At 43.6% G+C, this 23,948-nt stretch overlaps 1 protein-coding gene across 3 annotated transcripts in view; it reads right to left on the bottom strand.

The window, feature by feature from the left end:
* Positions 1-23,404, bottom strand: part of serpine2 (serpin peptidase inhibitor, clade E (nexin, plasminogen activator inhibitor type 1), member 2) — a 39,825-nt gene extending 16,421 nt beyond the window's left edge. The window contains exons 1-4 of one of the 3 annotated variants that reach the window (XM_085990467.1): positions 23,047-23,404; positions 2,216-2,501; positions 970-1,197; positions 204-398 (exon numbers count right to left, since the gene is read on the bottom strand). In XM_085990467.1, the coding sequence (XP_085846593.1) occupies positions 204-398; positions 970-1,197; positions 2,216-2,471 (679 nt within the window). In that variant the 5' untranslated portion in view covers positions 2,472-2,501; positions 23,047-23,404. The other 2 variants (XM_085990465.1, XM_085990468.1) reach the window with 2 other exon arrangements.
* Positions 23,405-23,948: the final 544 nt, after the last annotated feature.

The following is a 23,948-nucleotide window of genomic DNA, read 5'->3' as shown; positions in this document are numbered from 1 at the left end:
ATACACACACAATTAGCAGTTGCAGCAGCTAATTTAATACAATGCAGCTTAGATCAGAAATACAGCAGAATGCAAGAATTAACCCATCACTCTGGCACATGTTGCTGCTTCAAAGTATTGCCTGGTTTATAGCATTTCCAATTGTTTTCACCAATCCAGTGCCCAAGTAACTAAGCTACAGACACTATTGACGTTGGACTTACCAAAATTGAACGTTGATCTTTGGGACATCATAGGAACTTGATACACATTTCCATCAGCTGCATAGAAGTCCCTGTTACGAGTATTTTCTGGTTGAAACCGCGACTTCCACAAACCCTTGAAAAAAATAGCATTGACCACCACAAGCCTGGTAGCTTCACTGAGACTGGCAGGGGAAATTAGATTTGTAATCATACCTAAGAAAGACAGACCAAATTGTAATACTTCAGTAAAACAGGCAGTTGAAAATCAACATCTTGCCTTCCCTTTAGTCAGGTGAAATGATCTCAAATATCACGCTTTGATGACAGAAATTACAAAAAGCATGTCAAGATGCAAGTATGAAGTGAGATTTGCACATTATCTGGAAAAAATCCAGTATTTTATTTGTTTAAATTCAAATCTACCACAACTGAGTGCAAAACAGTTTGGAAAATGTTGTATGAAAGATGGGCAGAGTTTATTATATTGTAATCACAAACAAAAATCTATAAATTTTACTATCCTACATGCACACAAGTAAGAATTGAACACAATTTGTTAAAGCTAAAATGCATTATCATCAATGTGGAAAATGTTTAAAATCTTATACTGCTATTGCGGTTTAGTAACTTTTTTTTAATAAATGAAAAGCATCCAGGAAAATCATTTACTTTCTCACTTCTCTTGTCCCCCTCCCCAAAGGCACATTAGCAGATTAAGCTGCTGCAGAATACAGATGCTGTTCCCTCCCCTTTGGTTATATATTCAGATTTATGGAATATGTACCTCTGGTTTGATTCTTAGTCCATTGGTTGATTGCTGATGCAGCTGCCACAGGATCTTCATAATTCAAACTTCTCAATGCAGCTTGATACACATCTCTAGTTTTTCTAATAAAGGGCTGTTCCATTGCAAAATCACTAGGTGCAAATATTCCATTGGCAATAGTTACTATATCCTGATTTCTGCTCTCAGTTAAAGACTTCTGTATCCTTTTGAGCTTTCTGTAAATACCTAGTAAGGAATTAATCAATACAGAAAGTAGCTTAACTTAGAAAATGCAGACTTCTGTTCTATGTACTTCATTCTAATCACATACTACAAGTCATAACATCAGAAGTACTTGGATGTAAAAGATGAACTCACCAACACAAATCTAATGTAAATATCCAAAATACACCATTACTTGAATTATATATGGTAAAAACATCTACAATTCAAAATGGTGTAACCAGTATGTGATCTGACTTAAAATTTATATGGTATTAATATTGCTGTGCAATCAATAGGTTATGGTAACAGGTAATAGCTTCTAGAATCATTCAACACTAAAAAAGGAAGTAATTTGTCTCGGTAATTCAGAAGGTTTCTACAACTTGATGTATTAGTTGGTGAAGAATTAAGTTAGTCAGTCAGGATCCCTTTTACCAAGACATTGAAAAAAACCAGCTGATGTTTGTGCTTGGAGAGATTGAAGTTGCATTAAAAAAAGTCATATTTTAAGAAAAGCTAAGTGCAACATTTGAGTTTTGAAACAATATGTCCAGAGACCCATAGATGTGCAGTGAAGCACTTGGTGAGTGGATGAAACTCAAAAGCCACTTACTTTCTTATTGGAGTGCAACTGCAGCCAGTGTCTGCTACATAGCATGCAACTATATGTGCTTCATTGTTTGGAGTTCCAGATCAGATTCTGGTGTTGGGGTTCCAACAAAAATAATTTATATAGCACCTTTCACATAATAAAACACAAGTACTGTAGATACGACTACAAAGAACCTTCGCCTAAATCATAATTTCAGGGCAGTACCTGAAAAATGTTAGCGCTTGTGGATGGCTTGCAAAATCAGCAACAACTACATATAATGAAATGCACTGAAGTGGCTATGGCAGTAAGAACTGATTGCCCAAAATCGAGAACAAACTTAGCATTTTTTAGCCACAATGGTCCAAAGTTGCAAAATCTCATTAAAAATCTTGAACTAGGGGGAAGGAATTTTACAGTTATGAAAAGTTATAAGTTAAAACAAACCATATGAGCTGTATTTCAGAGCAATGTTCAACTGCTGTTTTGTTCTTGCACCTGCTCCTAGCTGCAGCATCCCAAGTACAGATGCAATTCCATGTGGAGACATGATAATGTTCTCTGTTGGTTTAGAATTAACAACATGATTGAAAATCTTCATCCCCAGGTCTGACCCAAGTTCTGATACTTGAGTATTTTTCCATTGACAGTGAACAGACTTCATGACCACACTGAGGAGGATCAAGATGCCTACTTTTCCCATTGTGATTCCAATACTAAGCCAAATAGGTATCTGCAAGAGGAAAAGAACAGATATAGTCTGCATAACCACACATTGAAAAATAATCAAAATAGTAAATTTTTAAGTCTTCAAAGCTTTACTATTGGAATGGAATTCAGCTTTTATTGGATAAATGGATAGGAACCTTGGTATCCCACACCATTTACTATTTCAGTTTTTAAGTCGTCCATCAAAATACATCTCTATGTATTCCTCATTCAGCTAGCATCTGATTTCCCTAAAGCCGGAACAATCAAGACCATTAAAAAAAATTGGTCCAATTAGTAAAAGCACCATGGAAGAGTCTATACAATTTATATGATCGTAATTGGGGTAGGTGGCCTCAAACTAACACACAGTCCATTATTGCCCTTGAACTCTTTTCTGTGCCCAATGTCAGCATCCTTGTAACTTAGACTGAAAAGCTTTTCAAAAGTCAAAATATATCCAGTGAGTTGCAATTTCAATCTATTGTCCAATCTACCTCATGCAACAGCTTTAAAAAAAAAACTTACTTTACAAGACACAAAGGGGCCAGATTGGTAAACTACTTGCAGCAAAATCAGGCAAGGAGCTTTTCTGTCAGCTCTAAGTCACCATCACCATTTCTGGGGTTTTTCAGCAGAAGTGATGTCAAATGTACAATATAACCACCCAAATATGAATGTGTATATTATAATTAGTCAGAAATTACAAGAATATTTCTCAACATATGCACATCAACAATTGGTTGGGCAATAAATGCTGGCCTTGCCAGCGACACCCACATCCCATAAACAAAAAAAAACACTGGCCACAAGGAACACTATGATTAAAGTGCAACTGATCTCAAAGCAAGGCAGGAAAAATGGACAAACTGGGGGTGGGGAGGGGGGTGGAAGAGGGAAAAGTTAAATTCTTCATATAGCATGGAAATGCGATGCTGCAATGGGGAAGGTACCACATTTCCCTCCACCCATGAGAAGACCTGATGGTGCCAGAAATACCACCGAACACATCTAAACTATTCAAATGAACCTTCCCCTGGAAAATTGGCTAGAGTCAGGAGTACAGGCATGAAAAAGTTCCAGCACCATTGCAGCCAAGTATTTCAATTGGAAAAAAACCCATCAACATTAAAACCAAACATCAAAGACTTGGAAGCAATGTTTTCATGCCCCACATTGTTTGCTATTTTCTACAAGCAATCCTGCAATAAAATTAGTATGAAAATCTAATGGCCTACGCACTAATGACCTGTTTTTTAATAAAGTTGACATGGCAAATGCTTGTGTTCTTCCATTATTTGCTATACTACAGCTGACTTGCTAATAACATACTCTACAGAAGGCAAAAGCACATTTGCAAATTTAAACTCAATCAATATTATTTCCTTAGATTAAAAGAGGTTACATCCTGTAAATGAGAATGTTCCCAATCAATGCCTTTAAATGTCAGAATACATGCTGTTATTGGCATCTTTCTACACTTAGAGAGTACCATGCCAATCAATGCTTCAGGATTGAATGCAAGTGTTAGATGCCAAGTCCCTGCTGTGAACCTCAACATTACAGTAGATGGCAAACATCAAAACTATAACTGGACTGTCAGCTGGGATAATATATTGTTGTATTGAATTCAACACTCAGGTCATCAACACAGTCAAAAAGAGAGTTTGGTCTCAGACATCTTGCACACCACATCCCCGCATCCTTTGTGCACATGAACATTTTAAGATTCCAATCATCACAAGGTTCCAGCACATGGAATAGCTGTTGGAAGAGGGACTTTGACTAAGTTCACAGATGCAGCTAAGTGTTCATTAGCTGTACTCCAATTATCTGCCTTTCTGATCCTCCACCTGAATTTTCATATTATATATATATAAGGGACATCCTATTCTATGATCTGCAAGCCTTCCCTGGATTATTCAGACAGCTTCAGATATCTGAAATAAAAACAGAAAATGCTGGAAATACTCAGCAGGTCAAACAACTTCTGTGGAGAGAAAAACAGAGTTAATGTTTCAGGTCAATGACCTTCCGTCAGAACTGGAAAAAGTTAGAGATGTACCAGATTTTAAGCAAGTGTGGGGGTGGGAGGGGGAAGAAAGAACCAAAGGGAAGGTCTATCAGAGTGGAAGGCAGGAGTGATTAAATGACAAAAGGGAAGATGGTACAAGGCAAAAGGAGATGGTAATGGGACAAGTAACAAAAGATGGATCTAGATGAGGTGTAAATGGGAATGGCAGAATCAACAACAGCTGCCATTTGGTAAAAAAAATAGGGGCAGAGGTTATGGTCTGAAATTGTTGAATTCAATATAGAGTCCAGAAGGCTGTAAAGTGCCTATTCGAAAGATGAGGTGCTGTTCCTCGAGCTTGCACTGTTCTAGTGAAGCTCAATGTAAGAGGTCGAGGACGGAGAGGTCACAGTAGGAGTGGAGCGGAGAATTAAAGCGACAGGTGACGATAACCTCAGGATCACGCTTACAGACTGAATGGAGGTGTTCCGCAAAGCGATCACCCAATCTGCGTTTGGTCTCCCCAATGTAGGAGACTGCATTGTGAGCAGCGAATACAGTATACTAAATTGCATATACAAGTAAATCGCTGTTTCACCTGGAAGGAGTGCTTGGGTCCCTGGACAGTGGGATGGGAGGAGGTAAAAGGGCAGGTGTTGCATCTCCTGTGCTTGCACAGGAAGGTGCCATGGGAAGCAGAGGGGGTGATTGAGGAGTGGACCAGGGTGTCAGAGGGAGCGGTCCCTTCAGAATGCTGAAAGGGGAGGGAAAGATGTGTTTACTGGTGGGATCATGCTGCAGGTGGTGGGAATGGCAAAGGATGATCCGTTAAATGTGGAGACTGGTGGGATGAAAGGTGAGGACAAGGAGGGAGGGGAAGGGGCGAGAGCAGAAGTGCAGGAAATAGAACTGACACAATCGAGGGCCATGTCAGCCATGGTAGAGCGGAATCCTCGGTTGAGGAAAAAGGAAGACATATCAGAAGCACCAATATGGAAGGTGGCATCATCAGAGCAGATGCGACTGAGACAAAGAAACTGGGAGAATGGAAGAGCGTCCTTACAGGAAGCGGGGTGGGAGGAAGTGTAGTCTAGGTAGCTGTGGGAGTCAGTGTTTTTATAGTGGATGTTTGTCGATAGCCTATCCCCAGAAATGGAGACAGAAGTCGAGGAAGGGAAGAGTCGGAGATGGACTGTGTGAAGGTGAGGGAAGGGTGGAAATTGGAAGCAAAGTGAATGAATTTTTTTAGTTCAGGGTGAGAGCAAGAAACAGCACTGATGCAGTCATCAATGTACTGGAAAGAGGTGAGGGAGGGGATCAGAGTAGGACTGGAACAAAGAATGTTCCACATATCCCATGAAAAGGCAGGCATAGCAAGGAACCATGTGGGTTCCCAGAGCAACACCTTTAATTTGGAGGAAGTCAAAGGAGAAATTGTTCAATGTGAGACCAAGTTCAGCCAGCCAGAGGAAGATGGTGGTGGACGGGGACTAGTTGGGCCTCTGTTTAAGGAAGAAGCAGTGTGCCCTCAGGCCACCCTGGTGGGGGATGGATGTGCAGAGGGGTTGGACATCCGTAGTGAAAAGGAGACAATTGGGGCCAGGAAACTGGAAACTGTTAGTGGCAGAGGGCGTTGGAAGAATTGCAGATGTAGGTGGGAAGAGACTGGACAAGGGGAGAAAAAAAGTCAAGACAGGAAGAAATCAGTCCTGTGGAGCAAGAACAGGCTGAAACAATGGGTTACCAGGGCAGTCCTGTTTGAGGTAGAAGCGGGCTGTGCGGGGTTGGGGAACTAGGAGGGAAGATCCCCAGAAGAGTTGCGGTCAGCAAGTCTTGGAAACGATGGCTTGATGTTCAGTAGTGGGGTCATGGTCCGGGGAAGTAGGAGGAGGTGTCAGAGAGTTGGCATTCAGCCTCCGCAAGGTAGAGGCCGGTTTGCCAGGTTTAATGACAATGTTGGGGTTGGATCTGAGTGAGGTAAGTTGGAGTGCGTGAGGGGAGCAGAGAAATTGAGACAGCCGATGTCATGCTGGCAGTTCGCAATGAAAAGATCTAGAGAGTGTAAAAGAGGCCAGAGGGAGGGGGCTCAGGTAGAACAAGAATGCTGAACACGGGAGAAAGGGTCAGCTGTGCCATTGGGGGCAGGGGGCGTGGAAGACCCCGGCCAAAGAAGTGGGATGACAAATGCGACAGGAAAAGAGCTGCGTCACGCCAAGCTCGAAATTCATTGAGTTAGGGGCGTAAAGGGATGAAGCTCAGGCCTTTGCGGAGGACTGATCATTCGGGGTTAGGGGAGGGGGGGGGGGGGGGGGGGGGGGGGGGAGGTCAGAGGGGATAATGAAAACACGCAGGTAGTGAGATTGGAAGATGGGATTGGGGGGGATCAGAGGAAAGTGAAGGGGGAAGAAGGTTCCAGAAGGGCGTTGGTGTTCAAGTGTTGTTGAAGCTTACAATCCTTTACATCTGAAAGGAAGAAAAAACGATTAAAGCACCGGATGAGGCGAAGGATGAAATAGAACTGCGGAGCAGGACAGCTTTGAGAGGAGAGCGACACCAGCGGGGATAAAAGGAGCGGCGACCAGAGGCCAGCGACAGGAATGAAAGGAGCAGTGACCAGAGGCCAGAGCGAGAGCAGGACCAGCAGGGATAAAAGGAGCAGCGACCAGAGGTCAGAGCGAGAGCGGGACCAGCAAATCGAGGCCAGAGCGAGAGTGGGACCAGCGAGAGCAGCGGGGAAAAAAGGAGCGGTGACCCGAGGTCAGAGCGAGAGCAGGACCAGCGAGGATAAAAGGAGCAGGAACGAAGGGGAGAGCAAAAGCAAAATCAAGGAGTGATGTCACAGGACAGCAGGTAGGTGATTGGTTGGTATTAACTTTTTTATCCTCTCTAACCTAGGACAGAGGTTTAAACTAGGACCAGGAAACTATAACAACTATACTGCATTATAGTTTGTAACTAAATAATTGTTGAATAAAGACTTTAACTAATTAAATAAAATAAGGCTAGACTAAGATATGGAGGGGCAGGTTGTGTGTCTGGACTGCAGTATGTGGGAATTTGTGGACAGCAAGACTGTCCTGAGCAAACACGTCTGCAGGAGATGTCTCCATCTTGAATCTCTCCAGCTCAGAGTCATTGAGCTGGAGTGAGAGTTGGAGACACTGACACATAAGGGAGGGGGAGGAATTTCTGGACAGTTTTATCCAGAATACAGTCACACCCCAGAGGAAAGGGAGGATGTGACTGGTAGGGAGCCGGGTAGCAGGGATTTAGGAGAGGTTGAGAAGGGGGTCCGACTGACACGGGTTCTGTCCTACAGGTACAATGTACTCGCTACCTGTGAGGACAAGGAGAAAGACTGCGAGGACGACAGCCACAATGCACTGTGGCTCAGAAGGCTGTCTTTTTGGGGGGGGGGGGGAAGCAGAATGTAGAAACATAGAAGATAGGAGTAGACCATTCGGCCCCTCGAGCCTGCTCCGCCATTTAATCAGATCATGGCTGATCATCCAAATTCAGTACCCTGTCCCTGCTTTTGCTCCATATCCCTTGATCCCTTTAGCCTTAGAAATATATCCAACTCCTTCTTGAATATATTTAATGAATTGGCCTCAACTGCCTTCTGTGGTGGAGAATTCCACAGGTTCACCACTCTCAGTGAAGAAATTCCTCCTCATCTCAGTCCTAAATGGCCTACCCCTTATATAGAATAGAGTAGAAATGTGGTAGTGATAGGGGACTCTATAATTAGGGGGATAGATAGCGTCCCCTGCAGCCAGGAACAAGTATCCCGAAGGGTGTGTTGCATACCCGGTGCCAGGGTAAGGGATATCTCATGGCAACTGGAGGGGAACTTGGAAAGGGAGGGGGTAAATCCAGTTGTCGTGGTCCATGTTGGAACAAACGACATAGGTAGGAACAAGGAGGAGGTCCTGCTGAAAGAGTATCAGGAGTTAGGTTCTAAATTAAAAAGCAGGACCTCAAGGGTAATATTCTCTGGATTACTGCCCAAGCCACATGCAAATGGCATAGAAGCAGACAGATCAGGAGAATTAACATGTGGCTAAAGGGCTTGTAAGATTGCAACATTTCTACATCTCCCAGGAGGTTATTATTAATAAAAAGGGGCCCTGCAATGGACATTTTAAATTAAAGGGTACCCAAGGTGGCTTCCGAGCCTCGTGACAGAAAGCCTGTGGGATTCAAATGTGGATTCTGCAGAGCAGACAGCTTGGGCGTAATCGAAACTAAGGCTGCAGGTTTTCTGTGAAGAGAACTCTACCAGACAGAACTTTGAATAATGTATCAGACGAATCGGAGTCAGATTTAAGTTTCAGTGAGGCTCATAGTTTAATACCATCAAACAGTCTGCATACATAATCGAAAACAGATTAAACACAGCCACCGAGGCCGGACAAGCCCATCAAGAAGTCACAGGACAATACAGGTCAATTTCAGGCCGGTAAATGCAATTACCGGCCATCTAAACAGTTAACATGGATTGCTACCCTTATTGAAAACTAGCCCGCCAGAATTAAGACAATATAGAGCCAACCAGATCCGGCGTGTAGATAAGGAGTTTTCAGAAAAGTATAACTGAAGGCCCCAGGTAGCAGTCATTGCTCTGGCCCGCGCTCTCGCTCCTGCTTTTGCCTGGCTCTCGTGGCTCCGGCCTCTTGGGCTGCTGCTCGTACTCGTGCCCCAGCCTCGTGGCGGGTTCGCTCTCCGGAGTAGATCTTCAGTAGCTAAGGACACCATACCAACTGTTGGAGACGAGACGAAGTGGAGCAGGTAGCCCAGGACTTGTAGTGTAGTCAGACGAGACGAAGATGATAATACCTCGATAAGGGCAGAGCAGAGCAGAGAGAACCGTATCGGTAATTTTAAAACCCCCAAGTGCCTAGTTATAAGCTGACGCCTGAGGGGAGGGAGGAAGTCCCTGAGGAAGACAATAGCAAGCATCTTGTTGAAAGGAAGTGGGGACGACGGCAAGCATCTTGAACACAGCATTGATGCAGGTCTCCACACCATAACGAATACACAGGCGTTTGGTGCATGGCCGGTAAGGCCTAAACGGTAACAACTGGTGACCGTCCGATAAATATAACGTTACCGCCGATGACCGCCCGAGGGAGAAGAACCCATCGGGACGTGACGACGACAGTAGCCGAGAAGAGGGTGCGTCACGGCAGCAGCTCCAGTACTGCGCCTCTGAAGACCACATGGCGACGGGGTACCTCAGGACAGAGGGCAAAACCTCAAAACCCGTTTTCTTTTCCAACAGTTGATTTTGAACTATGACTGGTGAGCATAAATTCCAGCCCCTCATAGCTTAATGTAGTTAGGTATAGGGGTGGGATAAGGATAAGGGGATTGTTAAGATTGTTGTTTTCCCTCGATGTGCCGTGTGTTCCCCATTCCCTGTATAAGTGTATTTGCATATAATGTTGTAGTGGTAATTTATTTTAAGACTATATTAAATTTTCTTGTTCAATAAAATCTTGGTTTTGTTTGCATCCAAACCACTTGTCTACCTGAGTTTTCTATATCGCTGCCTGTACCCAAGTCCGGTGTCTAGAACCCAGGGGCATGGGAGCGATTCGAACCGCTCACAAACAGTCAGGGGCATAACTGACTGGGCGCATGTACCACACCCTACAGGCTGTGTGGGAAAGAGGGGTTCTTTTTCATGGGACATTGGCACCAGTTCTGGGACAGGAAGGAGCTGTACCGATGGGACGGGTTCCACCTGAACCGGGATGGGACCCGTGTCCTAGCAGAAAGGGTAAATAGGGAGGTGGCAAAGGCTTTAAACTAGTAAAATGGGGAGGGGATCTACAAGAAACATAACCAGCCTAATTATAAACAACAGGGAGAGAGAGAATAGGAAATAAAGTAAGGAGGACCTTGATGGCAAGGGAATAAATAGTTATAGAACAGGAGTCTAAAAAGATGGTTAAACATAAAGTGAGAGGAAATCCTATAAAAAATTAGTTAAATTGTCTGTACAGCAATGCAGTAACTAATTAAAAAAAGAGTTTATGGGATGTGGGAGTCACTGGCACAGCCAGGACTTATTGCCCATTCCCAATTGTCCTCGAGAAGGTGGTGGTGAGCTGCCTTCTTGAACTGCTACAGTCAGTGTGGTGAAGGTACTCCCACAGTGCAGTTAGGTAGGGAGTTTGATGATTTTGACCCAGCAATGATGAAGGATTGGCAATATACTTCTAAGTCAGGATGGTGTGTGACTTGGAGGGGAAGTCAATCATGCGTTGCGAGGAACCAGACATAGTAAGGATTACTGAGACATGGCTACAGAAAAATCAGGACTGGGAATTAAACATTGCAGGGTATAACATATTTAGAAAAGATAGAGGGGGGGAAAAAAGGGGAGGTGGAGTAGCTGTACTTATTAGGGGTAACAATGGCAGTAGAAAAAAGTGAACCATCAGCATGACAAAAATAGAATCCATATGGATAGAGATAAAAGATAACAAAGGATCAATCACACTAATATGCATAATCTACCTCCACCTCCTTCCACTATTTGGTGGTCTGAAGAAATATGTAGACAAATTAAGGAAGTGAGTAAAAAACATAGAATAATAATTGTGGGGGATTTCAACTACCCCGGTATTAATTGGACAGAAGAGGTACAATAAAACCCCTGGTCTGGATGGATTGTATCCACGCATTTTAAAAGAATCTAGGGAAGAGATAGCAGAGGCATTAGTACACATTTAATGGCCCAGAAATTCGGGTCTCCACGGGTGAGTACGCACGGGATGCTCACGCGTGGGCCCGATGGAAGTGCCGGTTTCTTGCATGCACTGCGCATGCGTGGGAAAGCGGCACTTCTGTTACTCTGTACAAAGGGGTTCAGAGGTTGAACGTGTGCGCATGGGAGTCTGCGCGTGCGCTTTGAACTTACCCTCACGGAAAAACCTGTTTTAAAAAAAAAGTAAGTCTTTAGATTTTAGAAATGTAAAAACCAGGCGTAAGGCCCGCATATTAAAAGGTAAGTGGTCAATTCATTAAAATTAAAAACATTTTTTCTACAGGTTTATTATTTTTAAATACTTTAAAGCAAGGCAAGTTTATTTTTAGCCCTATTAGAATATAAAATTATTTTTCTCAAATTTAAATTGTTTAAAATAGTTATTTAATGTAATTTATAGTTTATTTAAAGTAATTTATAGTTTATTTAAAAAGTGTGATGATTTTTAAAAATGTATTTGAATGTTTACTACTATTTTGGGGCCGTAGTATTTATAAGTTTTGACAGGTCTTCCCGTCACTACTTATGAATGGGCTTTTCCCTGCACCGATTGGCTGCCCATGGCCCACGTGATCCCGGGGGACGCATCACACTAACTACGCCCCTGGGACACGCAAGCACAGCGCGCCAGCAGCTGGGCCAGGCCCCGAAGCGGAATTCCACGGGGCCTTACAGCTCAACTGCCAGCGCGCAAGGTAAGTGCAGGTTGGGGGCTTGCACCCGCGGGAAGCCCCCGACCCGAATTTCTGGGCCTATTTAATAATTCATTAGAAAAAAGGGGAAAGGTGTAGTGCCAGACTGGCGGATAGCTAATGTAATACCTATATTCAAGAAGAGGGATAGAACATGTTCAGGGAATTATAGACCAGTCAGTTTAACATCGGTGGTAGGAAAAATAATGGAATCCCTACTAAAGGAGAAAATAGAAGAACATCTAGAAACCAAAAATATAAAGGAATAGTCAGCATGGATTTCAAAAGGGAAATCTTGCTTGACCAACCTCATTTACATTTTTGAAGAGGTAACAGAGTAGACAATGGTAATGCAGTGGATGAAATGTATCTAAATTTTCAAAAGGCCTTCGATAAAGGTACCCCATAATAGACTAATGAACAAGGTCAGAGAATGCAGAGTCAGGGGACAAGTAGCAGAATGGATAGCTAGCTGGCTTCAAGACAGAAAGCAGAGAGTAGGGGTAAAGGGTAGCTGTTCAGTGGCAGAAGGTGGATAGTAGTGTTCCACAAGGATCAGTGCTGGGACCACTGTTCACAATTTACATTAGTGATTTAGACTTTGGAATCAAAGCACACTCTAAATTTGCAGATGACATCAAATTGGGGGGGGGGGGAAAAGGGGTTAATAGTCAATACGGAGGAGGACTACAACAAATTACAGGAGGGCATTAATAAATTGCAGAATGGGCATATAATTGGCAAATGAAGTTCAACACAAATATGTGAGGTATTACATTTTGCTAGGAAGAATAGGAAGGTCACTTATCACTTGGAGGGTGCAAGTCTAGGTGCGGTAGAGGAACAAAGGGATCTCAGAGTACAAATACACAAATCACAAAGTTGCGACACAGGTTAGCAAAGCCATTAAAAAAAAGCAAACTAAGCACGAGTTTATTTCTAGAAGGAGAGAATTGAAAAGTAGGGAAGTTATGCTAAACTTGTATTGAACCTTGGTTAGACCACACTTTCAGTACTGCATACAGTTCTGGTTGCCATATTATAAAAAGGATAGAGAGGCACTGGAGAGTGTGCAGAGAAGATTTACAAGGATGATAACAGAAATGCGAGGATATACATATCAGGAAAGGATGAACAGGTTGGGTCTCTTCTCTTGAAAGAAGGTGGCTAAGGGGTGACCTAATAGAGGTCTTTAAAATTATGAAAGGTTTTGATAGAGAGAGAGAATGTTTGCACTTGTGGGGACAAGCATAACTAGAGGCCATCAATATAAGATAGTCACCAAGAAATCCAGTAGGGACTTCAGAAGAAACTTCTTTACCCAGAGAGTGGGGAGAATGTGGAACTCACTACCACAGGGAGTGGTTGAGGCAAATAGTATAGATGCATTTAAGGGGAGGCTAGACAAGCATATATGAGGGAGAAAGGAATAGAGGGTTATGCTGACAGAGTTAGATGAGGAAAGGCAGGAGGAGGCTAGAGTGGAGTATAAATGCCAGCATGGACTGGTTCGGCCAAATGGCCTGTTTCTGTGCCGTATGAGCTTTTCTGAGCTTTTCCCATGTCCATACACGTGCGCACTTTGGCTGCCGCTCTGGACCCGAGCCATTTCACTTTTTCCCCCCAGTTTCCTTCTCTCCCTATCCCTCCTTGACCACACTCTCCTGTTATCATGCCTCCTTTCATCTCTCCTCTCCACTGCCCTTCCAAATCCCTACCCCAATCCTTCATTACTCTTCGACCTTCCTACTCTCCTGCTGCTGTCCCAGGCTTGACTCCCTCTTCGATAAGCCCACAGCTTCCTTCTGTGCCTCTCTTGGCATCCTACAAAGGGCCCATCGAGGCACTCATCGCTGCTGCCTTACGAGCAGCAACCCCAACTGTCCCATCCTACTCTCTCGCCAACTTTCCCGCCCAGCGCACCCACTGTGGGCAAATCTTGCCAATCTCCTCCCCAACCAACTCACACCCCCCAGCACTGACCCTGTGGACGCTGGCAGTGGGGCAGCCATCACGACCCTCCGCATCTCCCTCCAGAATGTCCATTCACCTGCGAAGAAGGCCCTTGCCATCCATAAACTTATCGTGGATGACTGCATTGATATCATGGCCCCGACGGAAACTTTGTTGAGGGGTGATGACACCTTACCCTTAAATGAAGCCTCCACACCCAGCTATACCTTCCACCACTTGCCCTGCTCAGACCACCGTGGTGGCAGTGTGGCTCTCATCACCAAATCACACCTTGGTCTGTCCCCCTATTCCTCTGGCAGTTTTTCCTCCTTTGAGCATCTCACCTTGTTCAAACCCTCACTTCATTTTAAAATGTGTTTTCTACCGCCCACCCAAGTAACATAAAAATGTTATTACCGAGATATCGTCACTGTTCTCCTCCCTCAGCCTCTGCACCAAACGACTTCTCATCCTCGGTGATTTCAACCTCCATCTCAATTTATCATGCTCTCTCTCCTGAGTTCACTAGCCTCCTATCCTCCCTTAATCTCTCCCTCCATGTAAACTCCCCAACCCATATTCACAGCCACCCCCTCGACCTTGCCATCTCTCGTGGCCTCGCTACTCCCATGGTGTCAATTGCAGATAAGGCCATCTCTGACCATATCCTCATATTGCTCTCCACCCACATCCCCCTTCCACCCACCCACTCCAACTCTGCTTCCTTCTGGAAAAAACTCTCTTACAACAAGGGGCAGCACAGTGGCATAGTGGTTAGCACTGTTGCCTCACAGCACCAGGGACCCGGGTTCGAATCCAGCCTCAGGTGACTGTGCAAACTCCACACACATTCTCCCAGTGTTTGCGTGGGTTTCCTCTGGGTGCTCCGGTTTCCTCCCACAGTCCAAAGATGTGTGGGTTAGGTTGATTGGCTATGATAAATTGACCATTAGTGTTAGGGGGATTAAATACGTGGGGTTACAGTGATCGGGTGGGATATGTGTCGGTGCAGGCTCGATGGGCCGAAATGGCCTCTATCTGCACTGTGGGGTTTGTGATTCTGTGAACTGCACTTATGAAATCCCAACTGTCCAGCCTCTGGCCCTCCATTCACCATAACATTTCTGCAGCTACCAATCTGCTCAACCACACCCTCACTACTATCTTTGATGTCCTAGTCCCTACTAAAACAATTGCCTTCTCATCCCTTGGCCGTTCCCCTGGGTATGGTTCTCATCTTCACTCCCTTAAGTCCAAGGGACGCAGACTTGAACGGATATGGCGGACAACTGGTTTAGCCATTCACCGCCAGATCTGGCTAGACCACAAAGCACTATCAGGTCCTGCTCTCATCTGCCAAAATTGCTCACTATTCCAGAATCATTCTGGAATGCAAAGATAAACCCTGGCTCCTATTCTCTACTGCCAACCGTCTTCTTAAACCCCTCTCCCCTGTCCCCTGTCCCCTCCACCCTCACCTTCGATAACAAGTGTGAGGAGCTCATGGACTTTTGTCTCTAAGATTGAGACCATCCGTTCAGCTGCCTCTGCCACTTCCCTGCCTTCCCCTAGCCCACGGGGCCAAACTTCCTCTAAGGTTCCCCCCTGCCCTAGCCCTGAACTCACATCTTTCTCCAGTTTCTCTCCGATCTCCCCTCATGACCTCTCTGTGCTCATCTTGTCTAGGAGACTCACCTCCTGCTCCCTCAAACCTATTCCCACCAAACTTCCTTTTTGGATTCCCATGTTAGCTGATACCAACGGTTCTCTCTCCTCAGGTACTGTCCCCCTCTCCCTCAAATCTGCCATCATCACCTCTCCTCAAAAAAACCAAACCTTGATCCCTCTGTCCTTGCAAACTGCCGCCCCATCTCTAACCTCCCTTTCCTCTCCAAAGTCCTTAAACGTGTTGTCGCCTCTCAAATCCGTGCCCATCTTCCCCACAATTCCATGTTTGAATCCCTCCAATCAGGTTTCCGTCCTTGCCACAGTACCAAAACGGCTCTCAAAATGACATCCTTTGTGACAAAAGTAAACTATCCCTTCTCGACTTGTCTGCAGCCTTTGACATGGTTGACCACTCCATCCTTCTCAAAAGCCTCTCCACCGTCGTCCAGCAGGGTGGGACTGCACTCACCTGGTTCCATTCTTATCTATCTAATCGTAAGCAGAGAATCACCTGCAACGGCTTCTCTTCCTGCTCCCGCACCATTACCTCTGGTGTCCCCAAAGGATCTATCCTTGGCCCCCTCCTATTTCTCATCTACATGTTGCCCCTTGGCGATATCATCCGAAAACAGTCAGGCAGTCAGTATTCACATGTATGCTGATGACACCCAGCTCTACCTCTTCGCTCGACCCCTCCACGGCGCTTAATTGTCAGACTGCTTGTCCGACACACAGTTCTGGATGAGCAAAAATTTTCTCCAATTAAATATTGGGAAGATCGAAGCCATTGTTTTCAGTCCCCGCCACAAACTTCGTTCCCTAGCCACTAACTCCATCCCTCTCCCCAACATCTGTCTGAGGCTGAACCACACTGTTCGCAACCTTGGTGTCATAGTTGACCCTGAAATGAGCTTCCGACCACATATCCGCACCATAACAAAGACTGCCTACTTCCACCTCTAATATCGCCCGTCTCCGCCCTTGCCTCAGCTCATCCGCTGCCGAAACCCTCATCCATGCCTTTGTTACTTCTAGACTTGACTATTCCAACACACTCCTGGCTGGCCTCCCACATCCCTACATAAACTTGAGGTCATCCAAAACGGAGCTGCCTGTGTCCTAACTCGCACCAAATCCCATTCCCCTCTGTGCTGGCTGACCTACATTAGCTCCTGGTTAAGCAGCGCCTCGATTTCAAAATGCTCATCCTGGTTTTCAAATCCCTCCATGGCCTCGCCCCTTCCTATCTCTAATCTCCTTCAGCCCCACAGCCCAGGCCCCCAACCCTCCAGAGATATCTGCGCTCTGCTAATTCTGCCCTCGAACATCCCCAATTATAAAAATCGCTCAACCTTTGGTGGCCGTGCCTTCTGTTGCCTTGGCCCCAAGCTCTGGAATTCCCTGCCTAAACCTGTCCGCCTCACTACCTCTCTTTCCTCCTTTAAGACACTCCTTAAAACCTACCTCTTTGACCAAGCCTTTGGTCACCTGCCCTAATTTACCCTCATGTGGATCGGTGTCGAATTATTTGTCTTAAAATACTCCTGTGCAGCACCTTAGCAAAAAGGTTCTATGTTAACGGTGCTATTTAAATACAAGTTGTTGTATATCCCATGTATGAGTTGGTGCTGCTGAAGAGAGGGGTCAAGAGCGTGCATGTGGCAGTGTATGGAATGAAGCGTGGATCTCAGGATGCAGCAAGAGCAGCGGTTTGAGGAACGCTGAATATCTTGGAGATATCTGTAATCTTGGGTGGATCCAAACCATGAAGGGTGGAATAAGTCGCAGCCGGAGACAGTTGCGGCTGTGACAGAGTTTTGGTAGATACCTGATCAAACACGAGAAGGGAAACAGAAAGCAATGAAGATGAACACAGTAAGAGACAATGGAAATCCTGTAAAAGGTGTGCATTGCTAAAAGAGAAGTGGCAGTGAATTAAACACCAATACTAAAGCAAAATACTATGGATGCTGGAAATATGTAAAAAAAATAGAAAATGCTGGAAATACTCAGCAGGTCAGGCAGCATCAGTGGAGAGAGAAACAGTTAACGTTTCAAGTCAATAACCTTTTGTCAGAACTGGAAAAAGTTAGAGATGTAACAGATTTTAAGCAAGTGCAGGGGGAGGGGAGTAAAGAACAAAAAGGGAAGCTCTGTGATCAGGTGGAAAGCAGAGCGATGAAATGACAAACGGTATGATGATGGTGCAAGGCAAAAGGAGGTGGTAATGGGACAAGTAAAGTAACAAGATGGATCTAGAAGAGGTGTAAATGGAAATGCAGAATCAACAACAGCTGCCATGTGACCAAATAAGTGCAGAGGTTATGGTCTGACTTAAAGATTTTAATGCAAAATGCAGCTAACAAAGCATCTGATTTTAGATTGAGTTCCAACTCAAAATGAAGTGGAGACAGAAATGGCCTAGTTTCCAATTTATATTTTCCATCTTTGTAGATGAACTGTAAAATTTTAATCCCAACTAAGATTTAAGCAGGCATTTATCCATTAGTCACCAAGTTGGTTCCAAAGTATTTTTATATTTCTGAAGCATTTCATATCTACCAAAGATAATTACTAAGATACATTAGACACTTAATTCTCTCTTCAGGTACTGTACCCTTCTCCTTCAAATCTGCTATCACACCCCTCTCCTCAAAAAACCAACCCTTGACCCCTCAGTTCTTGTAAACTTATTCCCCATCTCTGTTTCCTCGCCAAAGTCCTTGAATGTGTCGTCACCTCCCAAATCTATGCTCATCGTTTCCAGAACTCTGTTTGAATCCTTACAATCAGGTTTGCACCCCTGGCATAGTACCAAAACAGCTCTCAAAGTCACCAATGACATCCTCTGTGACAAAGATAAACTATCTCTCCTCATCTTTCTTCACCTGTCTGCAGCCTTTGACACGGTTGACCGCACCATCCTCCTCCAACGACACTCCACCGTCGTCCAGCTGGGTAGGACTGCACTCGCCTGGTTCCATTTTTATCTATCTAATTGTAGCGCGAGAATCACCTTAAACAGCTTCTCTTCCTGCTCCCGCACCACTACCTCTGATGTCCTCCAAGGATCTATCCTTAGCCCCCTCCTATTTCTCATCTACATGCTGCCCCTTGGCGACGTCATTCGAAAACACAACTGAGAATTTTCAACCACTATGGCCCGGATTTTGCGCTCTCGCTGACAACGCCGTCATAAGCATCAAAAGGCTCCGTAAGTTCTGCATTCGCAAAACCACAGAACTTGCGATCTGTGAAGGTTCGCCTTGACAGATTATCCATACTGACCCAAAAAAATCACTTTCGCTGGCGCATTCCGTTCAGATTCCATTTGTAAATGGAATTCCCATAAACATATATGAAGAATCCTCCTTTCCGATTGGAGGAGCCCACGTGATCCCAGGGAAGCTTCCGAACCGCCTGCATCCCTGGGATCCATGGGCCTTTACGCAAGCATATCAGAGAAAAATTGATTTCAGTAGGGATAGTCATTAAGCCAGAGTGTTTTAGCAATAAAGGCCACTGCTATTCCGCCTTCTGCACTGGAGGCACAGGAAAAAAAACTGCATTTCTATTTAAATTTAGCTCTGTATTTGAGTTAGAATCAGCCAAATGAAGGTTTCCTCACTCCAACAGCCGAAGAGACCCTCCATGAAAGGAATTCAGATAGCCACAGAATTTAGCACTAGGTTCCACTTTCAGTTGAAAATTAAATGCGAGGTTAGAGGCATTGCTAAAAAGAGTGGGCCTCCTAATCTGGTGTTAAGATGCACTGTGGAGCAGGAAGCACTTTACTCTGTTTCTAATCCAGGCCATAGCTGACATAGGAGTGTTCAATGCTGAATAATGGGGGCAGAGTGTGGGTGGAGGAAAAAGCCCTGGAATTATTCAACAAGCAATTGGATGTAGGAATGGTGAGAATGTAGTGTCTTTATGGATGGATGAATTAAGATAAGGTGAACGATACCGTGAAATTAGTGGTCCCACAACACCAATTTGCAACACCTTAAACTCCAGGATTCTCTTCCAAAGAGCCATCTCTACTTTTATTGTTTTTCTCCAGTTTGGACGATGTATAGTCACAAGCATCAGATAATCAGTTTGACATTTCAGTTAAAAGCTCAATTTGTTGACTCACATATTTTAAATGTTCTCTTGAAGATGCTGACTGCTTGCCAGTGCCACACCCAAATGATCATGCTTCACACAAGCCATGACAATGTGTTGGAAGACTGTAGGACCATTACTAGCATCTCAGTGGATCCCAATCCTCTCTCATCCGATGTCCTCACATGTACTTTTCAAAAAGTTACTGGATAACTATTGAGAGCAGCAACCCAGACTGATGTTCTCCATCTACTCCCATCCAGGAGCGCTGTAGCCCAATTGCAGAATCCTTGCCAATACCCCAGTTCCAACCAGCTAACTTGACACAGATCAAACAAAGAACCTACCTATTCTGTGGGGCTCGGTAGCACACACAACAGTGCATTTATCCACAGAGTTATCTGGGGAGCTAGTAGGATCATAGAAATATACAGGGCCAGAAGAGAATCTTACACACATTGCCTCCCCAGGGAATCTATTGTATATAGTCACTCATGTACAGCAGTTAAATTTAAACTATTCATCTTCCATTTTGCATTCAAATCTGCAACTCCCCCTTATAGAGATTGTGATTATGTCAAAGATCATTAAGGTTCAATCCATTTATACTACTTAGCAACTGGAATACACCATTGTAACTGGTTTACATTTTAATAAGTTCAAAGCATTGACTTAAGATTAAAAAGATCAGAAAGGAATCCGGTCACTAACATTTAAAGCTGCAATACCTCAGACTAACACATGAAGATGATATTTATTTGGATATAAAAAAGGGGAGAATTGCACTAGTCATCTCAAGCTAATAAACACATTCTAGTTGTTTCCAAACAAATTCATCTTTAATTAACCAGTATATGCAGCAATTTTCATTAAAAAGCAACATTTATAAAACTCACATTTACTTTAGATTATAGCAAGACCAAACTTCTCACCACATTGCAATATCTTTTACTACACCAGTAAAGTATTTTGATGAACATAAATCTGCAAATTCTATTTCATACATTAGTAATAGAATGTTTAGCCAGCTGTGGTGTTTTACAAGATACAGTGCATTCAATAATCAAGTTATGCTTTATTTTCTACAAACATCCACCAACTTTTTAACATTTCAACAATAAGCATACATCTGACCAGAGGATAGAGAAACCAAAGCAAATTTGTTTCATCAGCCTTCACATTTAACAGACCATCTTCCACCATTTCTGCCACCTGCAAGAACAACTTCCTCCTCCCTCCACTTTCCAGAGGGATCATTCTCTCCACAAGAACCTTGTTTTCACTCCACCACCCTAGCTGTCAGATGCAAAATGTATCCTTTCAAACCCTGCTGCACCACTGTCCAGGGCCCCACAATCTCTTCCATGCAAGTCAGCAATGTATGTCTAATTCCTCCAATCTATATGCAGTGTGTGTTGCTCACAATTCTTGGTCTGTGTATTGGAGAGAGCAAACTCAGATTAGGCGATCACTTTGAACACCTCTGCTCTGTCTGCAACTCTATCTTTGGCTTCCTACATTGTCCCAACCAAACTCAATGTAAACTTCAGGAACATTCTCTTGGGGATTCTACAGCCCTCTAGTCTGAACATAGACTTTAGCAATTTCAGGTCTTGGGTATACCCTCCATTTTATTTACAGCAGAAGGTGTTGTGGTGTGGAGTGGGTCTGTGGGGGTAAGAACTGACAAACTTGGTGTTTGCCAGTATTTTCTGCATTCATTTCAGACCAACCTCAGCATAAACTTTTTTAAAGTTATTTTTCTAGGGTTTCCATGATTCTCCTATTGATGCTAGAGCAGATCATTGGGACAACTCACATCCTTTGTGTTTCTTTCAACTCCCCTATTTTCCTCATCTTTTTCTTTGGGTGGGTTTCTCATGGTCTTTGCTATTGGCACATTGTTTCTTTACTGCTTCTTTCAATTGCCTGACAGAGATTATCTTTCATATCATATATAATCTCCTGCTTTTCTTTTAAGCAGGTTACATATCACTCAACTTTCTCCCTGTGCTTGGAGTATGTGTTTTTCCCACTCCTTGTCTTTCTTGTGTATTAAAAATGCAGGTTTATCTTTCGGTTTTCAATTCTGAAAAATGGCTTTGCCTGAACCCATGACCCATCTTTTATCCACTGATGCGGACTGACCGGCTGCATATTTCCAACATTTATTTTATTTCAGATTTTCAGCATTTGCAATTGGTTGTTTTTTATTCATATTTTTAAGTTTACCTGTTAAAAGCTAGATGACCTAGTAAACTGACATTTAAAAATAAAGTTCATTCCCAATTCACCAAAGCAACAAAATGAAAGTTTTCTGTATTAACAAAGTGCAGACCATCTCTGTGGTAGGCTGGAATTGTTCCAAGGAACGAATACCAATGACTTTTCACAACAAAGTGAAATAAGCTAAACTATAACAACTTGCATTTATACAACACCTTTAACGCAGAAAAATGTCACAAAGCACTTCACAGAAGCATAATCAAGAAAGCTTATATAGGTGCATTTTAAAATGCCACTAGATAGCAGAATTGTTATAGCATCTGCAAATTCTATATATTGATGCACTCCAGACCAAATATTGCACTAACATGTAGCAACTAAGTTTTGCTTCCACTCATACCAGCCACTTACCATAAGTGACTACACAATGCAACAGCCTCTGCGTTAAAAACATTTATCTTTCAATTTACATCAAAAATTCTAAAAACTAACATCTATAAAAATTAATTTGGTTTACCACTTACAATTTAACAGTTTAACGGTGCCGCGGATATGAATAAACTTCAAGCATCAGTAGCAAGATATGCCACTGCATTGGACTAAAGAGGAAAACCATTTATATTAACTACTGTGATAACAAGTAGATAGTGCTCGTTAAATGCAATGTATGCTTTGTAGATTTTTTAAAGACCACGAATAATCCCGTAAACAGGAAGGAATTACGTTTTTCAAGGACTCCTTGTTTCCACAAAACAAAACTACCTTTCACAGCGAGTCTCCTTTTTCAATTTTGGAAAAAAAAAGGGCAAACCCGCAGATCCAATTCCAACTCGGTGTTACTTATATAGAAAAAACGAATACAAATAAGTAACCAGTTATCAACCCCCCACCCGCCCATATATCGCTTGCAAATACGCGATAAGTCACTAATACACCGCCCAACTTTTCAAAACTACATCAACTTACCTAGAGGCAAAGATTGAAATCTCTCGATAACACGAAGCGTTCAGTTACACTAAATAGAACTGTTTTTTGAAGACCAGCTCACATATACACAAACTACCCTCATTCAAACGCAGTTAACTCTCCAACTAGCCAGTTTGAGCGTGTCATCGCACTTTAATAGACTTACCGCTTGCCTCCTCCCTCCTGGCGGTGACTGGCAGAGGTGGGCGGCTCCGCAAGACCTGGAACTGCTCCACAGCCCGAATCCCAGCGGCACAGTTCCGGCCGCAATCCCAATCTGTTTGGAACTCCACTCCGGATTTTAATCTGTCAGCAGTGTCCCTCCGGCAAGGCTGCGAACAGCTGGCCAGCCTTGGCTTGAGTGGCAGGTCTGTGACTGCGAGCCGTGAAACCTCCAGTCAGACGGTCCTCATCATCCAAAGTGGGGAGGAAATGTCTCGTAAGTCGCACACACACGTAGCGCTCTATGGTCTATTTTATGTGTTAGCTGTTGTGTGGTGACCCACAGAAAGAGTGTTTATGGATCATCGCCAATATAAACAGCCCCAGCTCATCTGGCTCTTCCGTTGAAACATCCCACGTATGTGCTGCAAACTTTGGCCAGCGTCATATCCGACCGCTGACTTCACAAATGGCACCAGCTCCAACCATCGAAGTTATAACATTCATGGGAAAGAATTGGGACTTGAAATAATTTCACTCTTCCAAGAAATATACGTTTTGTTGAAATAAAATATTAATTGAAACTCGGAATTCGTCATGCCTAACAATACTTGTTTGCATGGAAATTTATATTTGTAATATTGTTTATTTTAGCTGCGTGTTAATAATCTAAATTCTACAGAATCGTATTTCACAAATTGGATTCCAATGTTGCATCTTACCAAACTACATAATAGTGGGTCACTTTGCTGATGTGATGCTGAATAATTTGGAGGCAAAAAGGTGCTTACTTCGAAGATGGTATTATGTGTACATGCCCTTGAAACACTATTAAATACAGATCTTGGTTTGGTATTTAATTTTCATCCAGGTTTTGTAGCTACACAGATTTAGAGGCAACCTTGT

This window comes from Somniosus microcephalus, chromosome 6 (assembly GCF_052327205.1).
Source record: "Somniosus microcephalus isolate GS21.2 chromosome 6, FLI_Smic_1.0, whole genome shotgun sequence".
NCBI lineage: Eukaryota > Metazoa > Chordata > Chondrichthyes > Squaliformes > Somniosidae > Somniosus > Somniosus microcephalus.
This window is presented reverse-complemented; position numbering and strand designations above follow the sequence as displayed.